This window comes from Pelodiscus sinensis, chromosome 22, assembly GCF_052426305.1.
Source record: "Pelodiscus sinensis isolate ZL-2025 chromosome 22, ASM5242630v1, whole genome shotgun sequence".
NCBI classification, from domain to species: domain Eukaryota; kingdom Metazoa; phylum Chordata; order Testudines; family Trionychidae; genus Pelodiscus; species Pelodiscus sinensis.
The window spans coordinates 26,241,856-26,255,689 of record NC_143073.1 but is presented as its reverse complement, the minus strand read 5'-3'; the positions used below and the strand labels follow the sequence as shown (position 1 = coordinate 26,255,689).

At 61.2% G+C, this 13,834-nt stretch overlaps 1 protein-coding gene across 1 annotated transcript; it reads left to right on the top strand.

Moving 5' to 3' along the window:
• The first annotated feature begins 886 nt into the window (after nt 1–886).
• LOC149521893 (phospholipase A2 inhibitor and Ly6/PLAUR domain-containing protein-like) lies at nt 887–8,707 on the top strand. Its single transcript, XM_089772760.1, has 5 exons — nt 887–1,036; nt 2,506–2,637; nt 4,419–4,577; nt 7,196–7,333; nt 8,604–8,707. Exons 1-5 carry the CDS (start codon nt 976–978, stop codon nt 8,705–8,707), a joined length of 594 nt encoding a protein of 197 aa, XP_089628886.1. The 5' UTR covers nt 887–975.
• Nucleotides 8,708–13,834: the final 5,127 nt, after the last annotated feature.

Genomic DNA, 13,834 nt, shown 5'->3' with positions numbered 1-13,834 from the left:
CACGGGGCAAAGCACATGACAGCAGCTTGTCAGAAATGGCAGCAAGAGAGAGCAAGTGTTTTCCTAAAGAAAGGTTTAAATACTCCAATGTGAGGCAGGGATAGGAAGAGCGATGAAGTCCATTTAGAACAGCAGTAAAATGAGTTTTTACCTGGTTCAAGTGAGATTTGTTTCCTATTTTGAGTGGCAAAAATAGCATCTGACGTTTGTGCACATAGACGTTACATTAACCAGAATATTGATTTAAGCCGCATGAGGGACCATGTCTCTTGTGGGATTTGCAGGATTTAAGGTTTTTACAGGTGGGAACGAACTAAACATACAAGAAACAGGGCGGGAGCGAGAGGGATTAATATATAGTCCCACACGGGACTCTCCCCGAACTCCCGTCCTGCTATTTCTGGGAATGTCTGAGCCAGAACTGAGCAGGGAGACATTTTTCATCCCAAACTTTTCTGCATCAAAAATGCAAGTTTGGGAGGCTGACGGAAGTTCCACATTTGTGTCTATTTTGCCACATTGTTTCGGCTGAAAAATAAAAGTCCTAGAAAGGACAGCCTGAGACACGGAAACGAGACGCAGCTCCCGACACTTCCAGGAGACGTTTTGGTTTTTTTCAACTCAAAGTTTCTTTTCTTTTCAAACCTGAGAGCACCAGTGATACTGAAGCCCATTTGCGAGGATTTTAAACGGCTGAAAAGGAAGCAGGACCATGTTTTAGCTTTTCAGTGGGGTGAGAAATTGGATCAACCCAGAAGGAATTTTTGAGCTTTTAGAGCCGCCAGTGAGCCCAAACCCGGATCTCTGTGCAGCCTGTTCCCTGGAGTTACCCCCATCCCCAAGCTCACCTGTAATTCCCTTCCAGCCTCCTTTCTGTCCTGACTCTCTCCTGCTCCCCTCCGGCAGAGCTCGCTGCACCAGCCGTGAGAAGGCTCCGTTCAGCTCCCAGCCCGGCCCCAGGCTCCTCCCAGCACCATGGGGGTTTCCTCGCTCCTCTGCCTCCTCCCTGCTCTCCTAGCGACAGCCAGTGCCCAAGGTGAGTCGAGTGCGGCTGCAGCTTTAACCCTCCTGGACTTCGACCCCTCGTGCCCCTCGGCTCCCCGACCAGAGCACCTTGTGCACGTGCAGGGCGCTGGGACTGGCTCTGGGGCGCAAGGGCCTGTCCACACGGCGGTTACAGTAGCAGCTTGGCCACAGCGCTGGGGCGGGGCCGGCAGAGCCCGTAGTGCAGACGCCGCCTGGCCCAGTGGAAGGGGGTTTCCCCCCTTGAGGGGTTCACCTACTGAGTGAGCGTGGCCAAGCCGAGGGGAACGCTCCCCCTCGGCCCAGACGCATCCACTCCGGGGGGGCTGGCCCAGGCGTGGCACCCGCCTGTGGATTCTTCCTCCCCCCGTTGGGCTCTGCGGTTCTATCGACGTGTCGCTATCACGGCCCAGGCCCGTGGGACGCCTGAGGGGACACTGGCCCATTTCGGCGCAGGCCCCTCGGCGCGGCGGGGGCGGCGCGAAGGGGAGGAAATGACACTGCCCCAGCCCGGAGCGTCGCCGGGACCCGGCCTGCCCCGGGCGCTAGCAGAGGGCTCCGCAGCCAGCTCCCGCAGCCCCCCCGGGTGCACTCGATCCGGCCCCACCCACTTGTGTCTGTGCAGCTTTTCCAAGCAGCCCCCACCGGCTCCTTCCCCGCCAGGGGCTGCCCCCTCCCACCCGCACCCCCTGCTGCCGTCTGGGCGCTGCCCTCGGCTGGGACGACGGAGGCCAAAAGAGCCTGGAGCGCGTCAGCGTTTCCCACATCCTACGTCGCCTCCCTCGTCCTGTAAGGGCCCCAGCCTCCCCTCTTACTGCTCCTAGGCCCGTAGGACCCGTTCCTGGTCCCCGCCACCTCCCTGGCCGGCTGCCATGCCAATGGCGCTTTCCCAGCGCACCCCGGCCTGCTCTCCCTGGCTGCCTGTCCATGTCTCGGGAGCTTCCGTTTGCCTGTAACCTCCCTGCAGGTTTCTTTGCTGCGCCATGCCGGCCGGCGGCCACGTTTGCTCTTCCCGCGCATTGGGAGTGTGAGACACTGGGGTGAGGAGGGGGAAGGGGGCACACGGAGCCCCAGGCGTGAGGTGGGGGGTTATCTGGGGCTTGGAGGCACCCGACTATTTCGTGACAGGCACGGGGGGGGGGGGGGCGGCCAGGAGCCCCGGGCGGGGCAGTGGACTCGGCTAATGTACCTGGAGAAGCAAGCGACTCTGGTACCGCGAAACCCTGCACGAGGGGGGCCACTTCAGGGTGGGCGGGGCCTATTCTGTGGGCGGAGCTCTGGAAAGGCACCACCCCCTTCACCTGCCCCCAGTGCTGCCCCCCTGGTACCTCTGACCCTGGCTGCAATTGTGGAGTTCCGGAGGGTGCCGGAGGCCATCGGGCCCATTCGCCCCTCGGCTTGTTTGGAGCAGGGGGAGAGTCGGGCTCAGGGACGTTCAGAGCTGACACCGTGACCCCAGTGAGAAGGAAACACTCGCTCTTCTCTCTCCAGCGGGGAACCTGACATGCGACGTGTGTATCGGCCCAACGGCGGCCTGTGATCTGTTTGAAGGCACCTGCCAAGACGACCAGGCGACGGGTGGCTGCCTGTCCGTGGCCGAAGAAACTTCCCTGGGTAGGTGACGTTGCCTTCACCCCTGGCACATCTTACCCTGCCTCTGTCCCCTCCTTCACCACCAGGGCCAGTCCCAACACTGCCCCTCCCGGGTCCCCAGCACCCGGCACAGCACACTCCAGCCGGGCGCAGCGCTGGGTCGATTCTGGCAACGTTCCAGTCTCTGACGCAGCGACTGGCAGGCCGGGCAGTCTGGAGGCCTGGACCCGCTGGTCAGCTGCAAAGCTCCCATTGACTTCAGGGGGCCGATGTCACCCCCTCCCCCTGAAGCTGTGCCCAGGAGAAATGCACTTTCTGAGGGGGGTGGGAAAGGAGATGGCCCTGCCGGCCACTCCCAAAGGCCCGTTTGTCACCCTGGGTCCCCTGCTCAGGGCTGGGGCCCTTCCTCACATGCTTTTCCCCCTTGGCCTTGGAGAGGCCAAACAAACCTTCTCCCTGTTCAACCCCCAGCACCTCAGGGCAGCAGATTTCACCAGTTCCCTTCAGTTCCCGCCGTTTGTCCTTTGACGTGGGAACCCGACTTGCAGACCCAGTTTGGTTCATCCTGCCACTGAATAATGCACAGACACCGTCAGCTTTAAGATGGTCTGACATTATCTATTTACCTCTCTGCACCCGCCCCCCGCCCGCCTCTCTACACCCCCCCCCACAGCTACCCGCCTCTCTACAGCCGCACGCGCCCTCCCGCCCGCCTCTCTACACCCCCCCCACACAGCTACCCGCCTCTCTACAGCTGCACGTGCCCTCCCGCCCGCCTCTCTACACCCCCCCACACAGCTACCCGCCTCTCTACAGCCGCACGCGCCCTCCCGCCCGCCTCTCTACACCCCCCCCACACAGCTACCCGCCTCTCTACAGCTGCACGTGCCCTCCCGCCCGCCTCTCTACACCCCCCCCACACAGCTACCCGCCTCTCTACAGCTGCACGTGCCCTTCCGCCCGCCTCTCTACACCCACACACACACACACAGCTACCCGCCTCTCTACACCCCCCCACACAGCTACCCGCCTCTCTACAGCCGCACGCGCCCTCCCGCCCGCCTCTCTACACCCCCCCCACACAGCTACCCGCCTCTCTACAGCCGCCCGCGCCCTCCCGCCCGCCTCTCTACACCCACCCACCCACCCACACACAACCGCCAACCGCCTCTCTACAGCCGCACGCGCCCTTCCGCCCGCCTCTCTACACCCACACACACACACAGCTACCTGCCTCTCTACAGCCGCACGCGCCCTCCCGCCCGCCTCTCTACACCCACACACACACACAACCGCCAACCGCCTCTCTACAGCCGCCCCCGCCCACGTCTCTACACCCCACACCCCTAGCTACCCGCCTCTCTACACCCGCACACGCCCTCCTGCCTACCTCTCTACACCCCCACACCCAGCTACCTGCCTGCCTATACCCACACGTATCCACCCGCCGGCCTCTGACCACACTCCGGACACTTTCCCAGCACGGTCCCCAGTGGGTTTAATCAAATCCCCATCCACGCTCAGGCTCTGGCCTCACTGTGATTAACGTCACCGTGACCCCAAGTTTAGCCCTAATCCCCGTCACCGCCCCCTGTGCTCCGCACACAAACCCTCTGACCTCAGCCTGGCTGACCCAGCGTGGGGTGCCGCTTAGGCCCGGGTGGCCTGAATATTGGGCACCAGGACAGGTCCCAGCCGCGTCACCCCAGTAGCCGCACAAGGAGGTAAAATTCCCTCCAGGCCCCTACCCGAGGGGCCCTCCCAGACTCACGTTTTCTGTTTTGCTTTTCTGTATGTGACAGACGGGAGAAAGGACACATTCTTCCGCAAGCAATGTCTCAGCGGCTACAAAAATCCCATAAAAAGCCCCATCTCTTTCACCGTGGGGGCTGACCAGTACGTGAGGCTCAACGTCACACAATGCAACGACAAAGAGAAGTGCAACTCAGCCACACTGCAAGGTACATTGTGGGTCTGTGTGCGGCATCCCTGTTTCAGGCCATGAGCACACACATAACAGGAGAGCAGAGGGTGGCTCATGTCTTACCAAGCCAGGCTGGCAGACGGGTGCAGAATGGCTTCACACTCTGACACCCCCTATCCCATGTGACAGTGGAATTGTTCATGTGGACAAGACCCGGCATAACTGTAGTTGTAAACGTTTCTCCCCTTCTTCTCAGCAAGTTTGCAGGTTACACTAAGCAAGGGGAGAGGTGGATACACTGGAGGGCAGGGATAGGGTCCAGTGACACAGCTACATTGGAGGATTGGGGCAAAAGAAATCCAGTGAGGTTCAACAAGGACAAGTGCAGAGTCCTGCCCTGGGGACGGAAGAATCCCAAACACTGTAACAGGCTGGGGACCGACTGGCTAAGTAGCAGTTCTGCAAATAAGGACCCGGGGGTTACAGTGGATGAGAAGCTGGATAGGAGTCAACAGTGTGCGCTTGTAGCCAAGAAGGCTAATGGCACTTTGGCTAGAGGGATAAGAGGGAAGGTTCTTTCATGGGTTGGTAACAGGTTAAAAGGCAGGAAACAAAGGGTAGGAATCAATGGTCAGTTTTCAGAGTGGAGAGAGGGAACTAGTGAACATAAGAACGGCTGTACTGGGTCAGACCAAAGGTCCATCTAGCCCAGTATCCTGTCTGCCGACAGTGGCCAGCACCAGGTGCCCCAGAGAGGGTGGATCGAAGACAATGATCAAGCGATTTGTCTCCTGCCATCCCTCTCCAGCCTCTGACAGACAGAGGCCAAGGACACCATTTTATCCCCTGGCTAATAGCCTTTTATGGACCTAACCTCCATGAAATTATCTAGTGGGGTCCCCCAAGGGTCAGTCCTGGGACCGATCCTATTCAACTTATTCATAAATGATCTGGAGAAAGGGGTAAACAGGGAGGTGTCAAAGTTTGCAGACGATACCAACCTGCTCGAGATAGTTAAGACCAAAGCAGACTGGGAAGAGCTTCAAAAGCATCTCCCCAAACTAAGTGACTGGGCAACAAAATGGCAAATGAAATTTAATGTGGCTAAATGTAAAGCAATGTGCATTAGAAAACATCATCCCAACTATACGCATAGTAGTGTCCCTCAGCCTGCTCCCTCCCTGGCACAGAGCGGTGCCCCCGGTGGCAGCGTCTCCATCCTAACCTCAGGGCTTCGTCTCCAAGGCTTGACCCAGCCTGGCCTGCAATAGGCTCCCCGCCGGGAGCTGTCCGTGGTGCTGCTGCTCCCTCAACCAGCTCCAAAGTGACACTAACGGCTGCTCTGTCTGCAGCCCCTTTTATATGGCCTTCCTGGCTCCTGATTGGCTGCTGCCCCTGCAGCTGTTCTAGCCTGCTTGGAGGACCTCTCCGCTGCCTTTTCTCAGTGGCAGAACACAAGTCTCCAGCAGGGGGCCTCAGAGCCTGGTCCATCCCATCGCAGCTATTAGCCGGGCTGGGAGGGGCGGGTGTCCCTGGCCTCTCCTGGGCAGAAGCTGGCAATGGGCGACGGAGGGGGGGGGTCACTGGATGGTTCCCTGTTCTGTTCCCTCCCTCTGGGGCAGCTGGCCTTGGCCACGGTGGGCAGACAGGACACGGGGCTGGAGGGGCCTTTGCTCTGACCCAGTGCGGCCGTTCATGTCCCTAGGAGCGTTGCCAGCAGACCCAGAGAAGTGATCGGCCCCCTTTAGTCAGCTCTGGGGAGGCCACATCTGGAGAATTGTGTCCAGTTCTGGGCCCCCCACTACAGGAAGGATGTGGAGCATTGGAGAGGGACCAGCGGAGGGAAAGCAAAATGATTTGGGGGCTGGAGCACATGACCTATGAGGAGAGGCTGAGGGATTGGGGCTTGTTCAGGCTGCAGAGGAGCAGAGTGAGGGGGGATTCGAGAGCAGCCTGCAACTCCCTGAAGGGGGTTCAGAGAGGCTGGAGAGAGGCTGTTCTCAGTGGGGGCAGGAGGCAGAACTAGGAGCAACGGGCTCAAGTCGCAGTGGGGGGGGGGGGGTTAGGTTGGAGATTAGGACAAACTGTTTCCCTAGGCGGGTGGGGAAGCCCTGGGCTGGGTTCCCTAGGGAGGGGGTGGAATATCCATCCCTAGGGGTGTTTAAGTCCTGTCTGGACCAAGCCCGGGCTGGCTGATTGAGTCGGGGCTGGTCTTGCTTTGGGCGGGGGTGAGACTGGCTCCCGAGAGCTCTGCCAGCCCTGATATTCAATGATTCTTTATTGCCCCAAATTCCATTTCCTCCCGTGTCATTTCTGTCTCCAGTGAGATCCCTGTAGTGGGCGGGTCACAGGTGGGGGTAGAACAGTCGGGGCCTGTTTGCCACCAGATGGGCGGGGGCTGCATGCGAAGGAGGGAGCAGCCGTCGGGACAGGCTCAAATCTAAACTTCCCCGCACCGATCGGCTCCCCCTTCACACTCGCCGGGATCCAGAACTGAGCCAGTGCGGCCGTCGCCGACTGTTGTGTCCCAGACAGAGGGAGAAATGCCCCCGGCTGCAGGGAGGGGCCTACACATGCTCGGCGAGGCAGGGCCCAGCCCCCAGCTGGGACGAGGTTTCACCCACCCGGTAACCGTCTCTCTGTCTTTGTTCTCAGTGACCAAGAACAACACCTTGAATGGGCTGCAGTGCCCAACCTGCTTTGCTCTGAACTTTGCTGCCTGCAACAGTGTAATCACCCCCTGCACAGGGCAGGAGACCTATTGCATAGATTTCAAGGGCATCTGGTTCCAAGGTAAATTCTCCCAGCTGGTCACAGGGTGGGGGGTGCCCGGGAATGTCCCAATGTCCCGCCCAGGAGCTCCCCCGAGAGTTGTTGGGACCCGGAGTCTGTGCAGAGCCCTGGGCGGGTGGGGTGGCTAGGAGGGGTTTTGGCCGGAGGGAAGCCGAGAGGAATTGGGATATTTCCCTCCTAGCCAAACAGCCCGTCCCTCCCCAGTGATGCCGCCCTGCTCCGGGGGCGATGGCAGTGGGGTACTTGCCAGGGGAGGGTTGGGATCTCAGGGATGCAGAGCTGGGGAGAGAACCCAGGAGTCCTGGCTCTTCCCCTCCCCCCACTGCTCTAACCACTAGTCCCCTCCCCCTTGATGTCTAAGGTGGAGCTAAGCTGCTGTTGCTCCGAGAGGCAGCTCCTGCTCTCAGTGTGGCCCAGGGCTCCCGGCGCTCTGGGGTGGTTATAAAATAACTGAACCGAGTGGGGGGCTGCCGGGGGTGGGGAGAGCCGGCGTGTTCCCCGGTGGCGCCGCGCTGGGGAAGGAGCCACCCCGGCCACAGCCCCATTCCCAACCCCAGCGCCAGGCTCCTGGGGGGCGGGGGAGAGGCAAGAGGGCGCCAGGCACCTGCCTGGATGTGGCCTGGTGCAGCCAGAGCAGGGAGACCCCAGGCAGAAGGGAAGGGGAGGCAGAGGGGGAACCGCCAGCTGGTGGGGACAGAGGGGCAGGGGTGGAGAAGGACCCAGAGCTCCCGACCGCTAAGAACAGACTGAATTTCTTGAACAGGTGACTCACCAACACCATTTGAAGCACAGGGCTGCGCGTCGGCCTCTGCCCAGGAGATTAAGCCCAGGAGCAACCTGACTGTTGCAATCTACAAGTTTGTCTTTTATTGGGTGACCGCTGTTAAAGCACAACCCATACCCACCAACCCATCTACAGCCCCCACGACGCCTCCCCCGACTACCAACACCATTCCCCCCCCTGCAAACGCCACCAGTCCCGCTGCAAACGCCACCAGTCCTGCTGCGAACGCCACCCTTCCCCCTGAAAACACCACCAGTCCTGCTGCAAACGCCACCCTTCCCCCTGCAAACGCCACCAGTCCTGCTGCAAACGCCACCAGTCCTGCTGCAAACGCCACCCTTCCCCCTGCAAACGCCACCAGTCCTGCTGCAAACACCACCAGTCCTGCTGCAAACGCCACCCTTCCCCCTGCAAACACCGCCAGTCCTGCTGCAAACACCGCCAGTCCTGCTGCAAACACCACCCAAAAGACCACCCCTCCCCCAGGTACAAGCACCACCAACGGAGGCAGCCTGGCTCTGGGGACAGTCCCCTTCGCCCTCTACCTGCCCGGCCTCATGGGGCTGCTGCTGGTGAAGCTGCTCTCCTGACCCCCCGCCCTGCACGAACCCCACAGCGCCTGGTGCCTGTAAATCAAGCCCAAAATCCCAGCTGCACCCCTCCCCCAACCCATCTGTGCCACTGGGGTGACACAAGGGGCCGTGGCATCCCCAACCCTGCCCCGTGTCCAGCGGGCGTCTGTCCCAGAACCTCCCTGCTGGCTGGGGGCTCTCTGGGCTGGAGCGAATCCTCGGAATAAATGGGAATCCTCCCGAAAAGCCCTGGCTGTGCTGTCGTGCTCAGGCTGCCCACGCAGGGCCCGGCCACAGGCGGCTGGCGTGTACCCGGCTCCCTGGGCGCACGGACACAGTCGGCGTTAGGAATCTGCACCCCTGCAACAGCACATGGGCGGCTCACTCCAGCCGGGAGATGCTGGGGGAGGCCGGACACACATCCCCGGGGCAAACTTAATTCACCCCCCCCCTTGCCTCTTCACATTGCAGTACAGCCCGTGCTGACGACTGTGGCAGGGACAGTCACAGGGATCCCCTGCCGACTGTCACCTGATGGGCTGAAATACCACCTGCCTGCCCTGAAGGGCACCCCACCGCCCGGTCCTGCTGGGCCAGACCCCTCAGCTCCTAAGACATCAGAATGGCCAGACTGGGTCAGACCAAAGGCCCAATCAGCCCCGGGTCCTGTCTGCCCACAGTGGCTAAGACCATGTGCCCCAGAAGTAAGGAACCCAACGGGGAATCCTCATGTGATCCCTCCCCCGTCACCCATCTCCGGAGAGACACCATTCCTACCCAGCCTGGCTAATAGTTATCGATGGACCTCACCGCCATGAATCTATCTTTTCTGAACTCTGTTAAAGTCCTGGCTTTCACCACATCCTCCGGCAAGGAGTTCCGCAGGTTAACTATAGGCTGCGTGAAGAAAAATATTCCAGTACCTTGTACATGTTGGCTCCCTCCACAGACACTGGGAACAGCTCAGCTCAGTCACAGGGACGTGCCACGGTGCCCAGGTGGGCAGACCCGATGGGACCTTAACCCCCAAATAAATCAGCTCAACTCTGCATAGAGTTTTATCCACCGCACGCTCATATGGGTCACCCTCTTTTGTGCATAACGAGAGATGCGGAGCGGCTCACCCCCCCACCCTGCGCCCAGACACCAAGTCCCGCACTGGGTTTTTAACAAACACAAGAGGGGTTGTTAAGTATAAAAGGCAGGAGCTGAGTGGTTGCAAGCAACAGCACACGGAGCAAAGCAAGTCACTAAGAAAGTCAAACCAAACATCCCAACGAAGCCCCAATAACAGGAGCGCCCTGACCCTCCCGACAGGCCAAGTCAGGGTGCCGACAGGCAGCAGAGATACTGTAAATTACCCAGCGCGTACAAGGGATCGGGAGAGGAAGTTGTATCTTAGCAGGAGCGTCACTGTCTGGCCTTGGGGGCACCGGGACGTCCTGCTGTTCGCTGAGCTGGCCCGGTAGAGTCTGTGCCATACCGGCCCCGTGCTTCCTTCACAATCAAGCCGGGCGCTGCCTTCGTCCCTGAACGGATCTTGTGGCCATTGGGCAGTTTGCCGGCTGGCTGTGCAGGGCTGGGGTGTGACGACGCGTCGGGATTTTCCCATCTCCTGCACCCCGAAATGGCATGAACAGACTTCACCAGCCAGTAGAATGGAGGTTGTTTATTGCTCCTCCAGCACAGCGCAGCACAGATGTAATCTGGTTACAGGAACTGGGGCTAAGAGTCCCAGCCCCCCTCCCCAGCTCCTTCTTCCCTGCCTTCCAGCCAGGAACTAACTCCCCCTCTCCCAGCCCTGCCCACAGCCAGGGCAGCATCCACCTCTCTTTGTTCCTCTCCATGGGGGGCCGCAGGTCAGACAGGTTTTTGAGTCACCTTTGCATAGTGAGGTTTTCCCTGCTGGGTCTTGCTCCAGACAGCAGGGGTCACCACAGCCCAGCAAGTACCCCCACTACGTCACATGGGGCAACACACAGGCAGAGTGTGCGCCCCCCCCCACCTCTGTCAACTTCTAACCACAATAGCTAGCGGGGCGTGGTGGCGGGATACATCGTGCACATCGATCCTCACCCCCCGGGTTTTATTCAGAGGCCGAGATGAAACAAGGGGGGCGGGGGCCTAAGAACCGTCTAGCAGGCGGGGTCAGTTTCAGTCCGTGGGCCCTAACCGAGAGCAGGTTTTGACCAATCCGGCAGGTTCCAGGGTGGGGCGACTATCGCAAGAGAGCTGGGTGACCCCCCCGAGGGAGGTTCAGCCCCCCCTTCGGGTGTGCGGGGGAGGGGGGGCGCCTTGCAGGGCCCCATGACAGTGACCGAACCGGTCCGACCAGTTAAGGGAAGGGACGGAACAAAGGAAGGGAGCGTTGGGGGAGGGGCAGTTTTGGGCTGGAACCATGAAGGGGACACACTAAGGAGGGGGCTGGAGTCTAGGGGTCCAGGCACCTCCATCTCCAGGGGGCTGAGGCGTCCTGGCCCTGACTCCTGTGGCCACGTCACGTCTGGGCTGGGCTGTGCCCTGGGGGAGCAATAAACCCCCCTGTTCTACTGGCTGGTGGAATCTGTTCTTGCTGCTGTGGGGGTGCAGGATCGGGGAACCCCGACTCGCGGTCACAATGGTGTCAGGAGTGGGATACACTGCATCCATGGATGGAGCTTCCAGCAGCAAGTGACTGGGCGCAGTAGAAGGAAGGGGCTTGCAAGAGCCAGACGTGCTGGAGACAGAGCAAAGCGATTCCTGGGAATCGGGGGACGCTGCAGCCCGGGGCGGCCAGACGCTCTGAGACGCTCGTGTCGGCCCAATGGAAAGACGTGGGGGACATGGACGGTTCCTCAGCTCCTTTGAGCGGGTCTGTGAACTGCACCATCCCCCAGCTGACCGGCTGCAACAGGCCACCCCCGTGCTGGATCAGGAGGCCGCAGGGTGCTCAACCAGCTGGAGGCTCTGCAGCCGGGTGATTACGAACGGCTCAAAGAGGCCCTGCTGCTCAAGTTCAGGCTGACCCCCGAGATGTACAGGAGGAAGTTCCGGGGGCTGCAGAAGGAGCCAAGGGAGACCCATGTGGATCTGGCCTCCCGCCTGGCGCAATCCTGCTGCAAGTGGGTGTGCGGGTCGGAGCCAGACCACAGAGGACCTGCGCAAGCCGATGATGCCGGAGCAGTTCTGTGAAGCCTGCCCGCCCAGCCTGAGGCTGTAGCTCAAGGACAGGCAGCCAGAGGACCCCCAGGAGGCCGGGAAGCTGGCGGACGAGTTCAGAGAGATGGTCCGGGGGTGAACGGGAGACCTGGAGTGAAAGGGAATCCCGGAGAGAAAGGGAATCGCGCAGAGACTGGTTCTGGGCCGAGCAACGGAGAAAATCACCCATGAAGTGAGCCCAAGAGACAAGGACCAACCGTCTGGGCCCCAGAGGACCAGCCAGGGCCCGGGTGGAGCCGGCCTGAAGGGACCCGCAGGAACTAACCTGCCATCGCTGTTGGCAAAGAAGCCACAAGAGGGCTCAGTGCACCAGGAAACAGGACAGGTCCCAGGACCGGGACTTGCCAGGGTTAACTGGCTGGGGCTGGGGGAAGGGCAGGCCGCCCCAGAGGAGGGGCCAGCAGGCAAACCTCAGCTCAAAGCGGGGGGAAGGCGGCTCAGGCCGACCCCCCCCAGAGAACCGACGCTCCAGAGACAGGTCTCCCCGTGTACCGGGTGGGGGCAGGGCAGCCCCTGCGGAGCGAGAGCCTCGTGCCCCAGGAGGTGGGTGGCAGGGAGGTGGCGGGTTTCTGGGATATGGGGGCGGAGGTGACGCTGGCCCGGCCTGAGTTAGTGGCCCCAGACCACATGGTGCCCAACACCCAGCTGACCCCGAGGGGCATAGGCGGGACCCCGTTTAAGGTGCCCGTAGCCCGGGTGCATCTGAAATGGGGGCCAAGGAGGCCCCAAGGAAGTGGGGGGGTCACCGGCACTTGCCCACGGAGGTGCTGATGGGGGGGACCTAGAGGAGGGGCCTGACGGACCCTACAGGACCCTGGTCACCACCAGAGCCAGCGAGGGGCTGGCTACCCCGACCCAGGGGATGGCTCCCTGCAGGGAGCTCGGGGCTCTTTCCTAGCAGACACGGAGCCCAGCCAGGCTGCAACTCTGGACCCAGGCAGCGTGGAGGGGGGTACGGGGGGGGGGGGGCGACAGGTCCCTGTCCCTGCTCCAGCTGCTGAATTCCAGGCTGTGGTGCAGACGGATCCCTCCTTGCAGACCCTGAGGGACCGGGCCGGCCTGGGCGCAGCTCAACCCCTAGCGGGAGATTGCCAGGAGAGGTTGCTGTGGGAGAGGGGACTCCTGTACCGGGAATGGCTCCCCCAGGGAAGGTGGGGGGATGGGGGCTCCAGTGACAGCTGGCAGTTCCCCAAAAGTATCGCCGCAAACTATACCTGGCCCATGACATCCCCTTCTCGGGACACCCGGGGATCCGGAGCACCCGGCTGAGGCTGCTCCAAAACTTCTACTGGCCGGGGATGTTTGCAGCCGTGCAGTGGTCCTGCCGGGCCTGCGAGTGGGGAAGGCCCAAGACAGGAGCAAAGCTGCTTTGAGGCCCCTACTGATTAGAGAGGAGCCTTTTCAGACGGTGGCGAAGGACATTGTGGGACCCTTCAGCAAAGCGACCCGCACGGGGAAGAAATACATCCTGGTGGTGGTGGACTTTGCCACCCGCTACCCCGAGGACGTAGCTCTGCCCTCTAGCCAGGCAGACATGGTGGCAGACACGCTGCTGACCACTTTCAGCAGGGTGCGGTTCCCCCAGGAGGTCCTTACGGACCAAGGATCCAACTTCATGTCGGCCCCGCTCCGGTGCTTGTGGGGAAGTGCAGGGTCCAGCACCCCTGGCCCCGGTGTAGCACCCCCAGACCAACAGGTTGGTGGAGAGGTTCAATGGGACTCGGAAGCAGATGCTAAGGACCTTTATGCACCAGCACCCGCAGGACTGGGACAAGTACCTACCCCACCTGCTGTTCGCGTACAGGGAGGTGCCCCAGGAGTCCACGGGGTTCTCCCCATTCGAGCTGATGTACGGGAGGTGGGTGAGGGGCCCCCTGGGCTTGCTGAGAGACGAGTGGGAGGGGAAGGTCTCCCCGGAGGGCGAGTCGGTGGTGGAATACGTCCTGG